Genomic DNA, 20,007 nt, shown 5'->3' with positions numbered 1-20,007 from the left:
GATGGATGGATTTATGGAAAGAAACTATACATGGTAAAGTTAGCGTGAAAATTAAACAAATACCTTTTTTATACCAATAACTGAGAGGCACATTCTTGCTGATGAAAAACAAGCCAATACAGTTCATTATTTTGATTGTTGTGTATTGTTTTAGCCTGGTTCCAGACCTTTGAATCTCCTCCCACATCTGTGCTTACCTGCATGCATTGAGATCCGGGCTGTGTTGCTGTGTGTACGGATGACACATACTTCACATTTGAGTGTGTGGTTTTGTGGCAGGCTATAGTTGCTGCTATCCCTGATCTGTGCTTCAGGAAGTGAAGCTAGCAGTGTAGTAGTGTAGGTTCAGTCAGACAGGCTATACTTCAAGAGTCATGAAATATCACCTGATGTTTTCCTTTGGTCAGTACTGCAACCACTTCACTGAAGCTCATATAGGTAAAGATCATAGGACATGCATCCTTACGTTAGAGTACCACAGGTTAAGACTAACTCTTAAACCAATACATGAATATACTCTATGGATATTGTACAGTAAACCTACATACTGTATTTTTTTATTTCATGCTTAGAATTGACACATTGACTGTAGAGGTTGATTTAGGGATAACATGTATTTATGTTACTCAAACTGAAATTTGAATCGATTTTAAGTTCTTTACGGAAGAGCTGACTTGACATAAGTTCCAGTGACTTAAGATTTAATTCACACTTAAGGTAGTATGTATGCATTCAATTGATAGTTTGCATAATATCATTCGGTAAATATGTGTAATGTATGCACATACATTGTCTTTTAAGAATAATAAAGCATATTAAGTTTTTTTAAAAGGGGAACTCAACCAAGTGTCATGCTTTTTTTGTTTTTGCATCTGACAATTTTTTTTTTTTTACAAAATTGCTAAACTTAAATTAACATATATTTAAAAGGTATATTATGTTAATTGTGTTTTATAAATAAATAAAGTTAAGAAGCAGATCCTGGTTTTGGTATCGAAATCGTCTGACCAGCTACTACTAGAAGTTGACGTGACAGTTTAGAAGAAGTATAACCAGTGTTGCCAGATCAGATTGCCAGATCCAGCCCATTCACAACTTAAAAGCCGCCCAATTCAATTAAAAACCGCCGAAATCATTACCGGGAAAGAAAGTCATGTAAAACCTTAAAACCATTAAATGCGCAGTAGAAAACACATTATCAGCATACAAAACGTAATATCTGCATCGAACTAATGAGTCAATAATTTAAGTGAGTGGACACAACTGATACAAAATGTTCTAATAAATGAGCTTGGTTGGTAAAAATATTGACAAAAAGATCACAAATTTCATGTGCCAGCCCAACGCTATTTGTCCCTGCCCAACTTAAACAGAAGTAGCCCTCTTGGGCAGAAACCAGCCAAATCTGGCAACACTGAGGGGAACTATTACAAGTGGGTGGGCAGAATGATTTAAGGGAGTAAAAGTCAGGATATTTCGGCCTCTGCTGCATCGATTTTTACCATTCTTTTAAAAGATTTAGTGCCTCTCAAATCCCCCAACTTTATGGAAATACAACATACATTTCTAGAGTACCCCTTTAAAATATACCATATCTGAATGTAATTGTTGTTGGTTGATTGCCTGACAATGGAGGTCGATAATTACTCACCTTTTAACATAATTCACCACTAAACAACCAGTAGCTGCAGCAGGCTTTTTGTTTGACTGAGAGACACTACTCTGGCTGCTTTGTTTACGTCCAGCACACGTAGGGTTAATCGAGACTGACAAGCTAAGGACAGTTGCGCATGCGCAGGTGGCGCCGACTGAGGAAAGAGCCGGGGAGTAGTCTAATAGTCTACGGTCAGAGAGAGAAGGAGCAAGCTAAACGAGAGTAGACCAACAACCCGGGTCTCAAATCCATTATGCTCGTCTCGCCGCTGTCGCTTCATCTCTGGTGTCCGCTTCCCGGTCGCTGAATGGCGCTGGTTACCGTGCAGCGCTCACCGACCCCCAGCACCAGCTCCAGTCCCTGCGTTTCGGTAAGAGTCGCCTTTATTGAACCCTCCTCCACTACCGCTGCCACCACTACCAAATACAGATGTCTTTTGCTATCGAAGGTGGTTTTTAGGCTCCATTTCCGCTGTCTTTTCGTCGGCTGCCGACTATCATAAGTGCCTTGCCTTTGTACTCCTGCGCATGCGTGAAATATAGCTGCTCATCATTATCAGTATTGTTACTCACTGCTAAATTAACCTGCTCGGGAATGGGTTTTTTTACGGCAGTTTGACAAGACAGTGCCTTTAGCAACGTTAGCTCGTTAAGAAAGCACAGCCTTCTGTTAGTGTTTCTATTGTACTCTACTGTTGACATGGTTCCTGTGTGCACATTTCCGCCAGTTCAAAGGTCCGAGTGGCCGTTAACGTTAGCTACTAACGTTACTGTCCAATATAAAAGAGAAAATACTGACGTTCATGGATAGGCTGGTGGAGTTAACAGCAAATTATACTGCTAGCTAAGTAGCATAAATGGAGTTTTAGTTTAACTATCTACCAAGAAATATGTCATGCACTTCCGCTCGTAATAAGCGCCTTGTGACCTGCATAAATGCGGGTATTTACTCTTGCACTGTTGTTGTGCGCTGTCTCTGTCAGTCTGTCTTCTCCCCAGACTATCAGTCCTTATCGGCACGTTTTCTCTGCCCCTCTCTCTTCCTCTGTGTGTGTGTGTGTGTGTGTGTGTGTGTGTGTGTGTGTGTGCGTGCGTGCTCGCGCGCGCGCCCTTTCACAGCAAAGGAGCAGGTGTTTTTTCGGTTGCTTTTCTCTTTGCTCGTCATGTTTCTACAGAAGGAATCCCACCAGACAATCAGGAAGTAATACACTCTCTGTTTCCCATTCAAGCGGTGTTCTCTTGTCTGTACTTTACATACTTCCTGTGTCAGTACTGCTGCGTGTGTTGTTGACAATGTGTCTTCGCCAGTCCTTATTTTCTTCAATGTAAATCACTCATTGTGACATTATGTGATAAATGATCTGCTTTGCTTCCCATAGCTGGTTAATTACTGTTCGTGACTTCTATATGGGTATATTACCAGTAAGACATAGACCAGAAGAGTGGCCGATAAGGATAAAATCCAGTATTAAGGTCTATTCTATATGTATAATTTTATATTGTGACATTGATATAGGTGTATTTGTAATGAGATGACCAGATTGCAGTGTCTGTTTTTGAATTAAATAAAAGTCTAATGTTGTCGTTAAGCAGTCTTGCTCATTGATTTGCAAGTTTCCAAAACACCCAAGAGATAGCTTCCATGGACTAAGTGAAAATGTAATAGATACATCTTTAATTGCTGATAACTTTATCTTGCTTAACAGTGTGTATTAGCATATTATTGCCCAACTCTACAGTGAAATCAGAACCGTTTTGTCTGTTTCCTTGCTAGTTGGACTCAGAAGATTAAAATAACTGTGTGAAAATGTACTTTCTACACCCCCACTGTCACACAAACTGCAGTCAAATAATTTTTTTTTTTAACCTAGAATGTCGGTCACAGTAAAGCTCTGAGTTATGGCCTTGAAAGGGACCCCGTCCTTCACACCTTTTGTATTCTGATCAAAACAGGTTCTGTGAGTAAGCATAATAACTGTCTTGCTTTGTACACACATTTTAGGTTATTTGTTCGATCATCCAGAGCGACTCAAAATATATACAAGAGTGGATGAAACAAGAATTCTTAGATTGTCAACATCAGTAGAAATAAGTTTAAAGAAGTACAGAATCTAGTAGAGAGAAGTATATAGCAGTACAGAATCTAAGTAACTCAGTGTTCACTATAGTTTCTCCTTTTGACTGATCATGTGTGTTAGAGATGTGAGCCAGGAAGTGTCTCATCACAACGAGCTGTAAAAGTAGAGGAAGAAGAAGATGCATATGTGTAATTTAGCAAGGTGAGGCTGACTGGGGTGGTGAAGGATGTGAGGCATTTTCTTGTGGAAATATGCTTTCAAGTTGCAACCCGCACACACATACAGTGATAACGCATTGCACAGACATGTCTGGTTTCCGGTGTGTGTGTGTGTGTGTGTGTGTGTGTGTGTGTGTGTGTGTGTGTGTGTGTGTGTGTGTGTGTGTGTGTGTGTGTGTGTGTGTGTGTGTGTGTGTGTGTGTGTGTGTGTGTGTGTTTTATGTCTCTCTGAGATGCAAACTAGCTGTTTTTCCTTGAACCATATGTTAAACCTGTTCAGCCTCACTGGTGTGTTTCTGCTTCATAATAAGGGTGTTTGTAGAGAACACACACAGTGTACTACACATTTTGCCTTGAGGGAGGGGAGCCTTTACTAGTTTTAACCCGGTGACTCTAGATGCTGTAACTTGTGACTCCCAGTGCAGCACAGACTTGTCTCCTGTTGTGAAGATCCCGGCCCAGCTTTCACATTCAGGCTACACATTTCCATAAGCTTTGGGAAAATCCTCGCACATTTTCATATATGTAAAATCTCAGTGTGTTTTCCCAGCTAAACAAAGTTTGGTTGATGTAGGACACAACTGCTAAAACCCCTTTAGTGAACTAAAATAAAAACTCCACTATGATGTAGAAATGATCCCCTAGAGATAACCCTTACTCATTGATGTACAATCAAGATTTTGAATGTGGAAATCTTTTGGACACATTGTCTCCAGAGTCACATACTTTACATGAGGTGTTCAACAATCTATAAGATCTGTTTTAAGTATCTCTTGTGCTATTGAGTCAGAGAGCACTCAATGGAAACCTGCTTTGAATAATGTGGCTGAGAGTGTTTCTGGAACAGAGTCACAAGATCCGGCAGTAGATTCTGGTAGACCTTTTCCTACTTTGCTTCAACAATGACAATGCAAAAACGTAACAATTCTATACCATGTTACACTCATATTGGAAATTAAATTGACCAGCAGCCCTGCAAGTGCAAGTTTTGTCTGTGCTCATCAACCTGTAATCCACTTCTTTCTTTTATTAAGCTGCTAAGCTTTTTGTAATGTTGTAAACAAGATAAGACCCAGGCCCTGCAAGAGAAGTGCAGGTGTTAATCCGCCACTAATCTGTGGCCCTCTCATTTAGCAAAGTTACATATTTCACAATGTGATTTGGATTTGTCTCTTATTCTCTCTTCCCCGCTTGTTTTTGTATGTGAATATGTTATTCTCTGACCGGCCACACCTTAAAAACAGGCTGAGGTCATTTTCCTGGAGAGTGAACAAATTGAGTTGAAGCTGAACTCTTCTTTCCCTCCCGTCTCTCTGCACTGTTGCTCTTTACTCAGACCGTATACTGAATATTGTGTTGGATGCTATTTCTGTATTTGTCTGTATTTGTGCTTGCTAGTATGTAAATACACAAGATTTTTAACCTAACATAGAACAGTAAGATTGTATTATTTACTTTTTGTTTTACTACTGTTTTTGTTAAAGTCAAAGCTTATTTAATGTTGCTAAAACATTTACAGTTTTTGATTATAATCTCTCTAATTTGAAGTTGGGCTTTGCCACAATAGTGATAGATTCACTGATACAGCACTTTTCTAAAAGTGAGGCCTTTACAGAGCATTAGAAAATGTATTGAATTTGGTAAGACCAAAATTATGCTTATGTTATTATTCTCAATATTTACTTTACCATTACTGCACGCAGTATCAGCTATTTACTGCTATTGCAAAATAAGTTCTAAGAGGAATGTTTGCACATTGTGTGTTATCTTTTAACAAAAACACATTGTGATGTAAATAGAGTGCTACACAATGAAGTGATATTTATTAATTACAAAAACAAATTCAAAATGAAAGTTTCTCAATAAAATAGAACAGACGGTTGAGATTTTATAATTATGCAATTATTATAATGAGTGAACATCCAAATTATATGTTGATTTTAATGTTCTCTATCACCAAGCTCAGTTGTTGAAAGTCAAATATTGTACTATACTTATACATTATTGAATGTCATTTTCTCATTTTCTCTCTCTAGGAGTCCGGTAGTGGGGAGGATGACCGCCGCTCTCAGCCGAGGAGGTAAGCTATGTCCCTTATGTCACCTCATTGCAAAAAAAACCAGGCCAAGTGGTTAATAATACAATGAGCATCCACTGAAGTGTCTGAACAGAGGACCTGTTATGTTGCTGCCCCTGACCTCTGATCTGGACAAAAGGCGAAGGAAATAGACTTTACGTGAAGAAGCACTTGATGATGAATCACTAAATGTGTCTGACCCTGCAGAACTTCCTTCCCGTACTGATACAGTGAGCTGCTGTGCTATTGTGGTCTTACAATCAGCTTCTGTCTCTCGTTGCCTCTGGCATTGTAATGAAGTCGGAATCTGGTTTATCCTGTTTCACTCAAACACATTTACAACTGTTTTTTTAGTCCACCAGCAATCAGCAATTTCCTTCAACTGCCTACTGTGTTTATTTGTTCTAGACACACATGATACCCGTGAACTTAAGTTTCAGTGACACTCTTCCAGCTATGTTTTGTTTGGCCCTTTAATAACAGATGAAATCTTGAAATCCTCTAACGTTTAAGATAATTAACTGTGGTTCGCTAGCTGTCCAATAGAGGGCAGTGGGCTCCATTGAGTCAGGTCTGTATATGTGGGTCAAGGGATCCAGGGGCAGATCGGTAGCCCCTCCCAAAGTCAGAGCGCCTCTGTGTCTGTCTGGTCATTGGAGCTCTCTGCCATCATACTGAGAGGGCTTTCTGTATTTGTGCAGCTGGGAGTGAAATCTATATTCACACAGTGAGGCTGTGTGGTTGTGTGTGTTTGCACACACATAGGTATGGGAGCAGATGTCATTTTCATTTACTGTATTTTGTCAACTAATATTGTTTTAAAATTTCTTCTTTAGACTATTTGACCATTGATGCTGCTGCCCTTTCATACAGACATATACATTTAGTACTGTAAGAGCAGGGGTCTTTTATGGAATATGCAATGCCATGACCTTTTTACTTGTATGGACGTGCCATTAAATGTTTCAAATGAACAAATACCATTATATGAATATTAAGTTAGGAGCTGAGCCTGTTGACATTAATGTGCTGCAAGTCATTTGTATTGCTCTGGGTAGTGGCTCACTCCTTCTCTAGTGTAAAACTTTATTTCGAGACATTAGCTACTAGGTAACTGCATGCATACCTTTGCTGTAGTTCCCATCAACAACGCACAGAAAGTAATGGATTTCAGTTTTGTTCCTCAAGATCATCAAGCTAATTTTATTTGTTTAACAGTTTGTCTAGGGCCAGCACTTGTATCGTGTCTAATAAAATAGTCACATATTTTTTGTTGAGCAATTGTGAACACAAAGTATTATACATTTTACTGTCTTAATTCAGTCCAAGCTGTAGCTGTAGTATATTCACATGGTCTGAGGTGTTTTGGCAAAGAGACCAACAAAATGATTCAATATAAGTGAGCCTGCCCACTGAAATACTGAATTAATGTTCCCATGTGATGACGTCGTCTGTGTTTGTTGTGCCTTAGAAGCCAGCAGCTGCTGCAGAGCTCATCTTTGACACGGGGAGTAACATTCATTCAGACTGTAATAAGGCTTTAGTGATGCAGTGTGTTTGTCTGCATAAGCAAGGCTGCAGTGCTGCTGATTAAAGTCAGTGACATCAGCTAAAGCAGCAACGTCAGTGGTGGAACTACAGGGAGAGAAAGAAGAATTTATTATTATTTCTTGTCTTTTGTAATCCACATTGTTTCAGATGCAATAATAGTGCAATCATTAATAATTCCCATGTGCCTTACAGTTTAGTTTGTGTGCCTCTAAAAGTCCCCAATACATTATTTCCACTCATTTTGATGTATTCTAATATATGTTTTCTGGCAGATTGATTAGACTGTAAATAATCAGACTGACTTCCTGTCTGTGCATAATTCATACAAGACTCAACTGCTCATAGGATAGGTGCTAATCAATCGTGTGTGTATTGAAGGTGTTTGTGTGCTTTAAGTGCACAGATAAAGCAAAGTTCTGAAAAGCCGTTGTGTATTGTATATGTGATGTAATCACTAAGGTGACTGCCTGTCTGTTTGTATACATGGAGACACAAGAGTAACAGAGGGGTGTTCGGTGTTTGTCTGCATGTACGTAACAACCACACCAGCATTCACTGCTTGTCATTGGACGGTGTTAATTTCAGCAGTCAAATGAAAGAACTGTAAATTGGAATTTGAGATATGGGTCCAACGCCACAAACATAAGCAAGTGGGTTGTTAAGAATCCATGGATGGGATTGGAGAACAGGACTATGACCCAGGACTGTTCCTAGCTAGACGTTTACAACAGTTGTAACAGATATTTCCTTAATTGATAAGACAAACAAAAGTAAGAGGATAGGGAGATGGAAGGGATTAGTGGGGGTCAACGTGCAAAAGAAAGTCAGTCAGAGGAGGAAACTCTTGATAAGAAAAGGAAGGCTGAGCACAGAGAGTTGAACAGGAAGCGGCGGTGTTGACTGGGTAACAGTCAGATTAAGCAGCATATGTCAGTCATTGATGAGTGTCTCATGAGATTAAGTTTAATTAGTGTATCTTTAGCCGTGATTACGCTTACACTGAACTCTTGATCTTATGCTGCATATTTCTTGTCTCCTTTAATGTTGCTATTGTTACATTTAGAATACATACTTTGATATGTTGAACCACTGAGACAGTTGAGGGTCTGTAACATCATGGAGTAAATCAGGTCCCCTGATGTCTCTTTCTTTGATTTCTCAATCCTTTTTCCACCGCTGCTGCTGCTGCTGTTGTTGTTGTTGTTGTGCTGTTACTGGAAGCAACAGCACATTTAGGTGTCAGGTGTCTCCTACTCTGGTGAGAGATTTCCATAAAGGCTACAGACCAAGAGTAGGTTACACAACTTCACCACAAGTGTGATCAGTGTATGGCCTAAACTCTCCAGAGGATGCCCCTGTGTTTATGGGGAGTAATTAATGCTACTTCCTACCAAGTTACTTGGTTTCTGATGCTGCCGTAGCCATGAGAAGATACAAAATTGTCAGTTATTGACAAAAATTACACTTGCCTATACCAAGAAGACCCTCTCCTGACAGATAGAGACAATGTCTAGATAGGGAAAAACCATGTGATGTTGTGTAGTTGTTGTTCACCAAACTGAACTCCATCCGATGATGTAAATCACTGGCTTTTTACTCATGAAGGTTTTATTACACTTACTTACAGTAACGAGCATAGTTGTTGTCAAATTGCTTCACGGTCTCTACAAGTAGCCTCTGAGATGTCTCTGCTGTTCATTTTTATTTGCTTGCATCTTGAATGTGAAGCTGGGTGATGCAAAAAGAGTGACAAAAACCATCAGTAAATGTATAATGATGCTTTTTAAGGGGCATTCATATATGACCACCAAGTCCCCTGTTCAATCCTGGACAGGGTCAATTCAACTCAATGTGGCTTTATTGGCATGAACGTTTCAGAAAAAGAAATGTTGCCAAAGCATCAAAATATAAAAGTACACAATAATATTAATATGAATCTCTCGTGACTTAAATATCTGATTTACACGTGCAGTGAGTATGATCTGAAGGGCATCCTTTTGAGCAACCACTTCCTGCTGCATGGTATGTGATAATATGTTCTCCAAACTAGGCTATATTAGGAAGAGATGGGACTCAAGGTGCAAGGAAACCTTCACGAATTGTAGTAGAATCTTGAGTCTATTGTCATGTCTTAATACATTTTGTCACATGAACAAATTCAATGATTGCCAGTAAAACGATTCTTTTTTATTTGTTTTACTTTCAAAAGATTCAATTTAGTTTTTTCTTGCCCAAGAGCTGTTTCTGTTAGTCATGTTTTTGTCAATGACTGTCATGCTTTCCCCTGTTTTCACTGTGACACTAATAATCCCCGATACAGACTTCGACAGACAGCTGTTTTCACCCATTGGACCATGAGTGTGTCTTCCCCTCCCGCTGGAGTTTTTTTTTTTTTTTTACTGCAGCCTGCTGCAGACATAACACAGCATCACACTGAGCAGATGTAGAGACACCTGCCTTGCTACAACATGTGCTAATCATGTCAATATTTTTGCCGCTTCTGAATATTATAATGCCGCGCTTTATCGTGTTTATTGGATATTTCCCTAAATCCTGAACGTCCACTAAAAGCAAAATATCAAAGTGGGAATTCACCAGAGCTTTTGCGTTTTCACTATTAAGTGCGGAGTGATGTCCTCCACACCAAAACAGCGACTATCAATCACTACAGCGCGCCACCAGAGCAGCGATGCCTCCCGTTGTTGTGACCGCGCCACGGAGCTCATCAGCCGGATGCTTCTGCGCGTGCTGCGGGGTTAAGATGAGACCTTATTTCACCGAGAACTCCGTGATCTCTCAGGGGGAAATTTATCAGCTGTAAGTTTAAACTGTACCCAGAGCTGCAGGCTCTCTGTGTACAAATACTTAACTATGAATTGCAGTATTGAGGCTATTTGGATTATCATTAGTGAGATGCCTAATGAAGCCAGCTGGAGTCTGATTTAGTTTGTATTATATCAGTGAGTGGTTTGACATTATTCTTCTGACTTGAAGCTTTCTTAAACAGGTCTTGGCACAGTCTCTATGATCACGGTTCATATTCTCAATTACCGCGCTTTACAATATTTGCTTACAGTGATCTGGGATGACAAAGGCATGTGGTTTTCCCCCCATGATGACTTAAAGGGAAGGATGTGACGGCACATCAGCAGCAGAGTCGGTGGCTGCAGGAAGAGGTTTCCTTCCTTTTGCTCCATGTGAATGTCTGCCAGATGCCGTACTCTCATCACATGCATGCTTCTCCACCCGCAATTTTTTTGTTGTTGTTGTAAAATGCATCTTGAGGGACCACAGCAGGAAAGGCACACTGTGTACCTGCTACAGATTGTTCATGCATCAGAGGATGTGATCGATATGCCAGCCGATACTTTTAAAGCTGCTGTTCTGAAGTCCCGGATTGCCTAATTATCACTTTCGTAATTACTGCTGTCCTTCTCCCCCTTTGTCGTCACAGCAGAATATGACATAATAGGACTTCCTGTTTCTTATAGTCCTTCCTTAGCCTTGGCCTATATTTATCGTTTGCTTTCAGTATGTAGTGACAAGTATGGACAGTATTACTGGTGTTAGTGGTGCATTCACTCCATTGTTTCATAACACAATAATGTCAGCTTAATGCCAAGGCGAGAAAACACTTAGTCGAACTTTAGTTGTATCGTTGCTTGCTATGATTTTGGCTGTGATTTAAAAAAAAAATAAATAAATAAAAAAAACAACACACGCCAGAGCAACGTCAAAATCTAAGGAATGCATCCGTTAGTTTTAGTCTGTTTCAATAATTCTTTGAGAGCAGTAGCCCCCAGTAACTTAGCCAGAAATGCAGATTTCATGCTATTTGTTTAGTTATGTGCCATAAAGTACTAAAGGCTCGGACACAGCCAGTTTGTAATTGCCTTTGGAGCACAAAGATAACAACTGCAGGTATGTCTGCCGATTCATGTGAAAAATTAACTTGATAGTTAAATGGGTGACCAGTTTGTTTGTTTTTTCACTGTGACATTTTATGAACATGTCCAGTACATAACTGGAACCAGCTGCAGTTTGTAGTAAACTGCACAGTGAAGTGTCTTGAACTCATAAAGGCACTTTATTTCTCCCATTATTGTCTTGTATGTATTGTGTGTCGGGGGTGTAATGTATGTTTTCTAAGAAAACAAAAGATTAAATCACTATTATTGAAACGCATTTAACCTTTGGACAAAAAAAATCACCTCACTCAATATTCAGCAGATGCTTTCATGATGAAGAACAAAAGCTTCCTCTTCATTAAGTTGGGGAATAAAGAGACATCATCCCAATAACACCATACAATTAGTTTAATCTATAAGTTAATGTAAATGGTGACAAATTCCCATCTGTGTCTTTATATATGCAGGATTGTCTGAGCAATGGGCCCAAACCAAAAGACATTGAGTTTACTATGATGTCCGATGGAGAAAGGCAGAAAATCCTCACATTTGAGAAGATGTGGCTGGGGAATATTTTACGTTTTTATGTGAAAAATGATTTATCGTTATCAGTTCTACAAACTATACATTTGCACAAAAACTCATCTCTTCTTAAGCTGGAGTCAATAGTGTTTGATTGTTGGGTAAACTTAACTGTAAAAATAATAAAAAGTCACTTTCCAGGATGAGTCTTATTACTATTTATGGGTGGCTATCACTGATTTCTTTTTTCTCTCTATCTGTCCAGCATCAGTGAAAGTTTCCTGACAGTTAAAGGAGCTGCTCTCTTCTTACCTCGAGGAAATGGTTCCTCTCCCTCGTCTGTCTCTCGCTTCTCACAGCTGCGAAGCAAACATGCAGGTGAGCTAAAAAAGTCTTACTCAAGAACAATTGACTGTTCGACTGTTGATAGTGCTGTGGTTCAAAAGAAACGCATAGCTGCAGATTTAGACTGATCAAAGATGTGTTTTATTACTCATATCTTACCAGGAGACATCCAGCAGCATCTACAAACCATGTTCACTCTCCTCAGACCAGAGGACAACATCAAACTGGTGGGTACACACTACAGCGCAGACACAACATTCAGTTAAGGTTGCCAATCGGCTGCAAAAACATCAACTGTGTTTTTTTCTGCTGCAGGCGGTTCGTTTGGAGAGCGTACACACTCCGATCACTCGCTACATGGTGGTGGTCTCAACTAACGGTCGCCAAGACACAGAGGAGAGCGTCGTGCTGGGAATGGATTTCAGTCCTGTAGATAGGTGAGACAGAAACATACATAAATATATGCATACCTGCTTGTTTGATACTCTGCATAAAGTTGTAACATGGAGGTTTTTTTCTCCTCCCAGCTCATGTTCTGTCGGGATGGTTTTGCCCTTATGGAGCGACACGTTGATACATCTGGACGGAGATGGGTAAGAAAATATCCAGCATGTTTTAATCACAGAGCGAACACTCACTAAACACCAGGATGCTAAGATGGCTAACTGTGCCTTTTTCTTTGTTCCCCTCTCTTCTTGCTCCCAGGGGTTTCAGTGTGTCAACTGATAACAAAGTGCATGTATTCAAGCCGGTTTCTGTGCAGGCCATGTGGTGAGTCACACTGCATTAATGACACTACTCTGTAGAAACGGATATCCATATCTGCCATATTGTTTGCAAGCATTCATCTTAGTATCTAAAGCGTGTCCCTGGATTTACTTGACTCTCCCCTTCATCGCCTGTCTCAAAATGTCATTTTTCACTCTCAATTTCTTACTCGCAGGTCGGCCCTCCAGTCACTCCATAAAGCATGCGACGTGGCTCGTTGTCACAACTACTTCCCAGGCAGCTTGTTCCTCACCTGGGTCAGCTACTATCAAAGCAGGGTCTGCTCCGACCAGGCGCGCATCAACGAGTGGAACGCCATGCAGGACGTGCAGTCCCACCGCGCCGATTCGCCCGTGCTCTTCTCTGATGCGTAAGTATCAAAATCATGTGGAATGTGTTTTTCACTTTTTATTTTCTCCCTTGACTTAAAATTATTTTTCTAGACAATCGGACAATAATTATTTATTGTTTGTGCAGACCTACAGAGAGAGAGCTGACAGAGCGTCGGATCAAAGCCAGTTTGAGGGAGATTATGATGCAGAAAGATCTTGAGAATGTCACCTGCAAAGAGGTGAGTCAGTGCTCAAGGTGTTGGATTTGAAGATGCTTCAAACAGATGCACCCATCACTGAAAGAGTTATTGCAACAAATTGGGTCACTCATTTTTGAGTTTCATTTTAGTCACCAGTATTTAACTTGAAATAAAATATAATATCTTTGTTGTAGGTTTAGATTTTCTGTTTTGAGATTTTATCGGTGTTTGTCTGTGTTCCGTAGATTCGAACAGAGCTGGAAATGCACATGACATGCAACTTGCGAGAGTTCAAGGAGTTCATTGATAATGAGATGATTATCATTCTGGGCCAGATGGACAGTCCTACGGAGATCTTTGATCACGTCTTCTTGGTAGGTCACCTCAAAACACCTCGAGAGTACCATCGCATCTGGTAACAGACAGTCCACAGGATGAAAAACTCCCAGAAAAGCTGGATCACAAATCAATTTGATAAGAACACTTAAGAATTGAAAGTCTATGTTCTTTTAAAATTAAAATGCATGAACAGGATTAATCCGTGTGTGGGGAATCAGGCAAAATATGAGATTGTCTTTTGTAATTCAAATTTTGAGGAACTTGAGGTTCCTGTTTGGTTTGGAGTGCACATTGGATGTCTGGCATGCTTGGCAACAGGACTTAAGTATTATGAAAAATCACTGGGAGGCTGTGAACTAGTCTGAATATTGCTTTTGTTTCCTAAAGGGATCGGAGTGGAATGCATCCAATTTGGAGGAGTTGCAGAAGAGCGGGTAAGAGGGGGGGCACGGTGCAGCGCAGCCAAAAACAACAACATAAGCTGTACTGACGTCAATAAAGACAAAGTATTATATGATAAGACCCTAGCAATCATTTTGTTAGAATTCAATTAAATCTCTGTTTTCTGAACAGGCTGCATACAATCATCTCTCTCACCTTCTTCTGATCTTTCCTCTCATCGTCACTCAGGGTCCAATACATCCTGAATGTAACAAGGGAGATAGATAATTTCTTCCCCGGTGTGTTTGAGTACCACAACATCCGTGTTTACGATGAGGAGGCCACCGACCTGCTTGCTTATTGGAATGACACCTACAAGTTTATATCTAGAGCCAAGTGAGTTTCTGAAGACTGCATGTTCTCTTTTTCTTTTCAGATCTGCTCATCTTCTGAGAGCAGTGTCTTTTCACATAAAAAAAAAAAAAAACTGCCTTACCGAACTGTTGACAATGATAGACTGACGTGTTTGATTGATTCTTCAAATCTACTCCAGGAAAGCCGGAGGCAAGTGCCTGGTGCACTGTAAAATGGGCATAAGTCGCTCTGCAGCCACAGTGATCGCATACGCCATGAAGGAGCACGGCTGGGATCTGAAAAAGGCCTTTGATTACGTCAAGGAGCGCCGAGCTGTGACCAAACCTAACCCCTCTTTCATGAGACAGCTGGAGGAGTATCAGGGCATACTGCTGGCCAGGTATATACACACACACACACACACACACACACACACACACACACACACACACACACTTCATGTGAATTTGAGGGTGTAGCTGATACATGTACAGGACGATTTGCTCAGGCTACTGAAATATAACCATCCACTAGGATGAGCGTTTACAGGCTGGAAAACCAAAGCAATAAGTGACCCATTTCACATTGAACACAGTCATTTGATCCATTGTTAAGAAAAAATATTGATTAGCGCACCTTTTTTTTAAAAGTGCATTTCATATCAGCATAATATTTATTTGAGACACATTTAGCACTATAACCTTATAAAATGACATTAAAAGCATGTATGTACACGTTTATATGTTTGCATGAAGAGGATAGTAGTTATGTGAAATGAATGTGATTTCTTTATTTATTTATTTTCATGTTTCTTCCTACCCTCCTACAGCAAGCAGAGGCACAACAAACTGTGGCGTTCTCACTCCGACAGCGACCTGTCTGAGCACCACGAGCCACTGTCTAAATCTCACGCCCAACCGCACAGCCTGGGTCGCTCCGACCCCCATAACCAGGCCGGCAGCGCGCCTGGTCCTTCCGTGAAAGAACTGCTGGATTCACTGGGAACTTCGGCCATCACTGGCAAAGCAACGCACTCCACCAGCCAGCCTGATACCGGCATCCACTCCAATCAGTTCAGCTCGTCGTCCTTTGAGGGCGTGGCAGCTCTATCAGGCGATACTAAAGCTCGAAACCTCAAAGCCCCTCCTCATTCTGCTAAAGTCCAACTCGGCCAGTTGGACTCCCCTTGTCCCGAGTCCACAGCTGGCTCTGTGTCTCTGTTATCTCCTCCACTCTCCAACGGCTTATGTGACTCTGAGGAGCAGCCCTCATCACCTCCCCAGCCGAGGGCCGTCACTGTGGTGCCTGAACCTCAGAAGACAGACGTGGCGACTGTTGCACAAAGTGTTTTCGTGGACCAGCCTCACCTGCCTCCATCCTGTCACCACCTCCCCCTTTCCCCTGCTCCATCCCCAACTCCAGTCTGCATGGATGAGGTTATCAAACCGCAGGTGTTGTCCTGCTCTCTACCTGTGATGAAACCGACGCTAGTGTCGTCGGCTGAGCCCTTGACAACACAAACACCGAGCACACAACAGGCTGGACCCCAGTGTTTGTCTGCACCAGTGCCTGTCAAAAAAACAGACTGTGACCAACACACGTGTGGTTCGTCTGTGGACGGTTTACCAGCACATTCTCCCTCCACTAGTGATTTTATGAGCTACCCCAGTGCCACTCCACACGACAACGAGGTGTTGTTTGGCCACAGCCCTGATCACATTAACTTTTTCAGTGCCAGAGAAAAGTTCAAGGGAATGAGTCAAGATGGTAAAAGTCACTGTGCTGCAGTGCAGCAGTTGCCTCAGCTGAAAACTTGTGGCAAGGAACAACAACCACTGCCTCAGGAGGTCTCCATTAGTGAAGGGAAGGAGGAGGAGGAGAAAAGAAAGGTAAGGTTACTGCGTGTAGCAAAACTTTCCAAAACTACTGCAGTTACATTGTTTTCGAAACTTTGGGTGACATATATTTTCATCAGAGCGTCCCTCAGGCTCTTTTTATGTTCCATCAAAGGTCTCATTTCAGGTGTTTGGAGTTAAGTGTGTGGATGTCTTGATTTTTTTTCATGGCTATACTTGTGTAAGATGCACATTGTGATATAGATTATCCAAAATGATCCTTTAGTACAAGGCGCCATCTATTGGTGTAACATCAGAATCTATTTTACTTGAATGTTTTTGGGTTTTTTTTAATATATGGATCTATTACAAGTTTTGTTTGGCCTTTAAACCAAATTATCTCTCTTGTCTTTGTAGGAAATGACCGTCCCTGTGCAGGTCACAGGACTGAAGCCTTCCATGCACACAGAGCCACAGAGCCCCCAGGACCAGGAAGTGAGCAAATTGAGGCAGGAAATTGATGATGGAGATGTTTTATCACAAAAGCAAGCCGAGAATGTTAAAGAGGAAGTGAAAAACAAAGAAGAGGAGGAGGCGGCTCCTGCTCGTCTGTGCAGCGATTGGACGAGGGGGTCCGTGCGGCGCGTCACGCGACAGCTGGAGCAAAGAATGAAACAGGAGCATGAGACTCCTTCACCTTCCTTATCTCCTCCATCCCTCTCCGGCAGCTCCTCCTGCTCTCAGCGGCGCCCAACCAGCTTCCATGCTGCAACAACGTCGAATCCACAGAACACATCAGTTGGCCCGCAAGTGTCAGAAGTTAGCACTGAGCAGGAGGAGGATGGTAATACGTTTGGACCAGTTAAAAGGGGGAGTGGTGATGTAGCTGATGTGGGTGCACCAGGAAATAATGACAAAAGCACAAAAGGACACAAACTCAAGCCTGCTGATATTCGATTGCTCTCTACCTCTTCTCCTTTCCACCGCTCGGCCCATTCTCCCTTTGCCTCTGTGAACTTCCTGTGTTTGGAGGGCGTGACAGAGTTGGAGTCAGGCACAGACTGGGACTGCTCCACAGAGGGACCTCATAGTGACATCATCATGAGGGAGACATGGGAGACTTTGTGCGAGCTGGGTGCCTTCCTGCAGCAGGTGAGCATGGACGGAGCCTGTAGGGAAAGGTGTGTGGGCCAGGTTTTTGGCCTCAGTGCTGGAACCGCTCAGAATCGAGGTAGCGGTTTCCAGAAGAGGGTCAGAGAGGTGGAAGCGAGGATTCGCCAGGCTGGACTGACCCCTCCATCCCTGATGAAGCGCTCCGCCTCTCTGGCCAAACTGGGCTGTCTGGAGCTGCTCGCCAAGGACCTGAGTGAGTGGGAGCTCAGCCGCTCCTCTGTAGCTCCATCGTCAGCAGAACCTCTGATCCACACAGCTAGCGACGAGTCCAAGAAGCAACGGGTCCACAACTCTTCTTCCTCAGCCAGCCAGCAGCAGGAAGTCCTCGGGACGGGTGTGAAGAGGCTTTCGGAAGCTGGAGAAACCTCACCAGGAGCCTCTCCACCATCCAGTCCGCAAACAGGAGAACTCCCGAACTCTGACCAAGATTCTCTGCATGTGTCTGGGCTGACACTTATGGTAACAAGGCAGCAATATGGAAGGACTCACCCTCTACGGCGGCTTAAGAAAAAAACTGCTAGTACCCTTTACCACACTATGTAACTGTGTGTGTGTGTGTGTGTGTGTGTGTGTGTGTGTGTGTGTGTGTGTGTGTGTGTGTGTGTGTGTGTGTGTGTGAGAGATATCATGCACACCTGTGAGAATTGGAAATCAAGTGCATAATGTTGGAGTCATTCAGCAAAACAAACCAATGCCTCTTGCCTTAAAGAATATGTTAAGATGTACATGTTTTCCTCTCTGTGAAATCCAAGATATGAGATGCTTTTCTTTGCAGGAACAGTGACAAGGCTATGAAGGGTCCAGTCAATTGAAAATAAACATATGAATCAAATTGGAAGAAGCGCTGAGCAGTTTGAACACTTTCAGAAGAAGTCATTCAAAAAGCAGCAAAAACAATCATCAAAAGTGAATAACTTGTTACAAATATAATGCCTGAGCCTGCACATATTCTCTTCACTGCATCGCTGGTTTCTCCATCATGAACTTGATATGTACTTGTTGTTTGTTCATTGAATAGTTTGACCTGGTGTTAGATGAAATGTAGCCTCTGTTTTCCTCTTCTTTTGCGTCCATGTCGCTTCTTCAATATTTGCCAGTTGTGCTGGGTTGCTGCCAAGAAAATCATACAGCAGGTACAATCTTACAGGTAAATGAATCCACCAAACATCAACTCAACATTCAGACTTCTCAAACCTGCAGATTTGGTTCCAAATTGCAAAAATGTAAAGATAAACTTTGATTACTTGGCAGAAATACTATACTGGTGAATAATTTAAATTAAAGTTACTTCTGCTGTCTGGAGACAGATTTCTTTAACGTGGGTTATGCTAACCGCAGCTCGTCCAAACCTACAGCGAGTCGAACCACAGACGCAGCAGATTTGTGTTTTACCCGAAAGGAAGATGTATGCAGAACTGGTGACAGGAAAACACAATGCACAATGCAAAGAGAAGAGGCATGCTGGGTTTTTAAAATGTTTGTTTTGACTTCTCAATACCTCAGTAAGTGTGAACCAAATCTGACCTGCATAAACGTCAGGATTCCTGGAATGTCTCAGTCAGAAACATTTTCAACTTCACAACTTGATGAACTGAAGTAAATAAACTTGTCTCTCTCATGTCCGCTCACAGGTCTATGCCACTCAAACGAGACATTTTATGTATGCATTACTGTGTGGGAGGAAGGGTAGGTTAGGGGATTGGGAGTTGAAGGCACAGTGTATATTTGTGAGTTTTCTGCCTTGTTTATTTTGGGATGTAAAGGTCTATATTGTGAGTGTTAACATTTTAGGAACTGTACATGTTTTTTTTATATCTGGTTTGTCAGTGTGTGACTGTGTAGCACAACATTCCTATGTGGGTGTGAACTTTTCATTTATTTTTTATTTTTGATAATCGTTATCTATTTTGTACAAATTTTAGGAGTGTGCCTGTGACTGGCAAGTGAAGCTTCTCGACAGTCTATCAGAAATGTCTGTACAGGGAGGCCTGTCATACATGCACTTTACTCCCTTTTTCTTTTTAATGTGGCTTTTTTAAATGTATGGTTGCTACTTTTGGGGAGCATGCTTAGGTTGTAGCAGCTGTTGGGTATGCGTGTGTATTGTCAAAAACCAGATTTTCTTGTGTTTTATTTTAAACTATCAGTGTAAATATTCTTTTATATAATGTGCTATAACTGTGACCATTAAATAATGGGAATGATTGAGTCTGTTTTGCTGTGAGACTGTGTACAGTAATGTAAGGTCATGGCAAGATACGTTTTTAACAATC

At 41.5% G+C, this 20,007-nt stretch overlaps 1 protein-coding gene across 1 annotated transcript; it reads left to right on the top strand.

Annotated features, from left to right (window-relative positions):
• The first annotated feature begins 1,801 nt into the window (after positions 1-1,801).
• On the top strand, positions 1,802-19,942 carry ssh2b (slingshot protein phosphatase 2b). The gene is made up of 15 exons (XM_068716059.1): positions 1,802-2,024; positions 5,986-6,029; positions 12,273-12,385; positions 12,515-12,579; positions 12,668-12,789; positions 12,880-12,945; positions 13,058-13,123; positions 13,296-13,490; positions 13,598-13,691; positions 13,898-14,026; positions 14,379-14,425; positions 14,622-14,768; positions 14,926-15,126; positions 15,556-16,615; positions 16,979-19,942. Exons 1-15 carry the CDS (start codon positions 1,962-1,964, stop codon positions 18,275-18,277), a joined length of 3,711 nt encoding a protein of 1,236 aa, XP_068572160.1. The 5' UTR covers positions 1,802-1,961; the 3' UTR covers positions 18,278-19,942.
• The last annotated feature ends 65 nt before the right edge of the window (positions 19,943-20,007 follow it).

The sequence above is a fragment of the Cebidichthys violaceus genome, unplaced genomic scaffold, assembly GCF_023349555.1.
Source record: "Cebidichthys violaceus isolate CVI_PGR_0920_01 unplaced genomic scaffold, fCebVio1.0.p SCAF_20, whole genome shotgun sequence".
NCBI classification, from domain to species: Eukaryota; Metazoa; Chordata; class Actinopteri; order Perciformes; family Stichaeidae; genus Cebidichthys; species Cebidichthys violaceus.
Note: the sequence above shows the minus strand (reverse complement) of the source record. Positions and strands in the feature narration are given on the sequence as shown.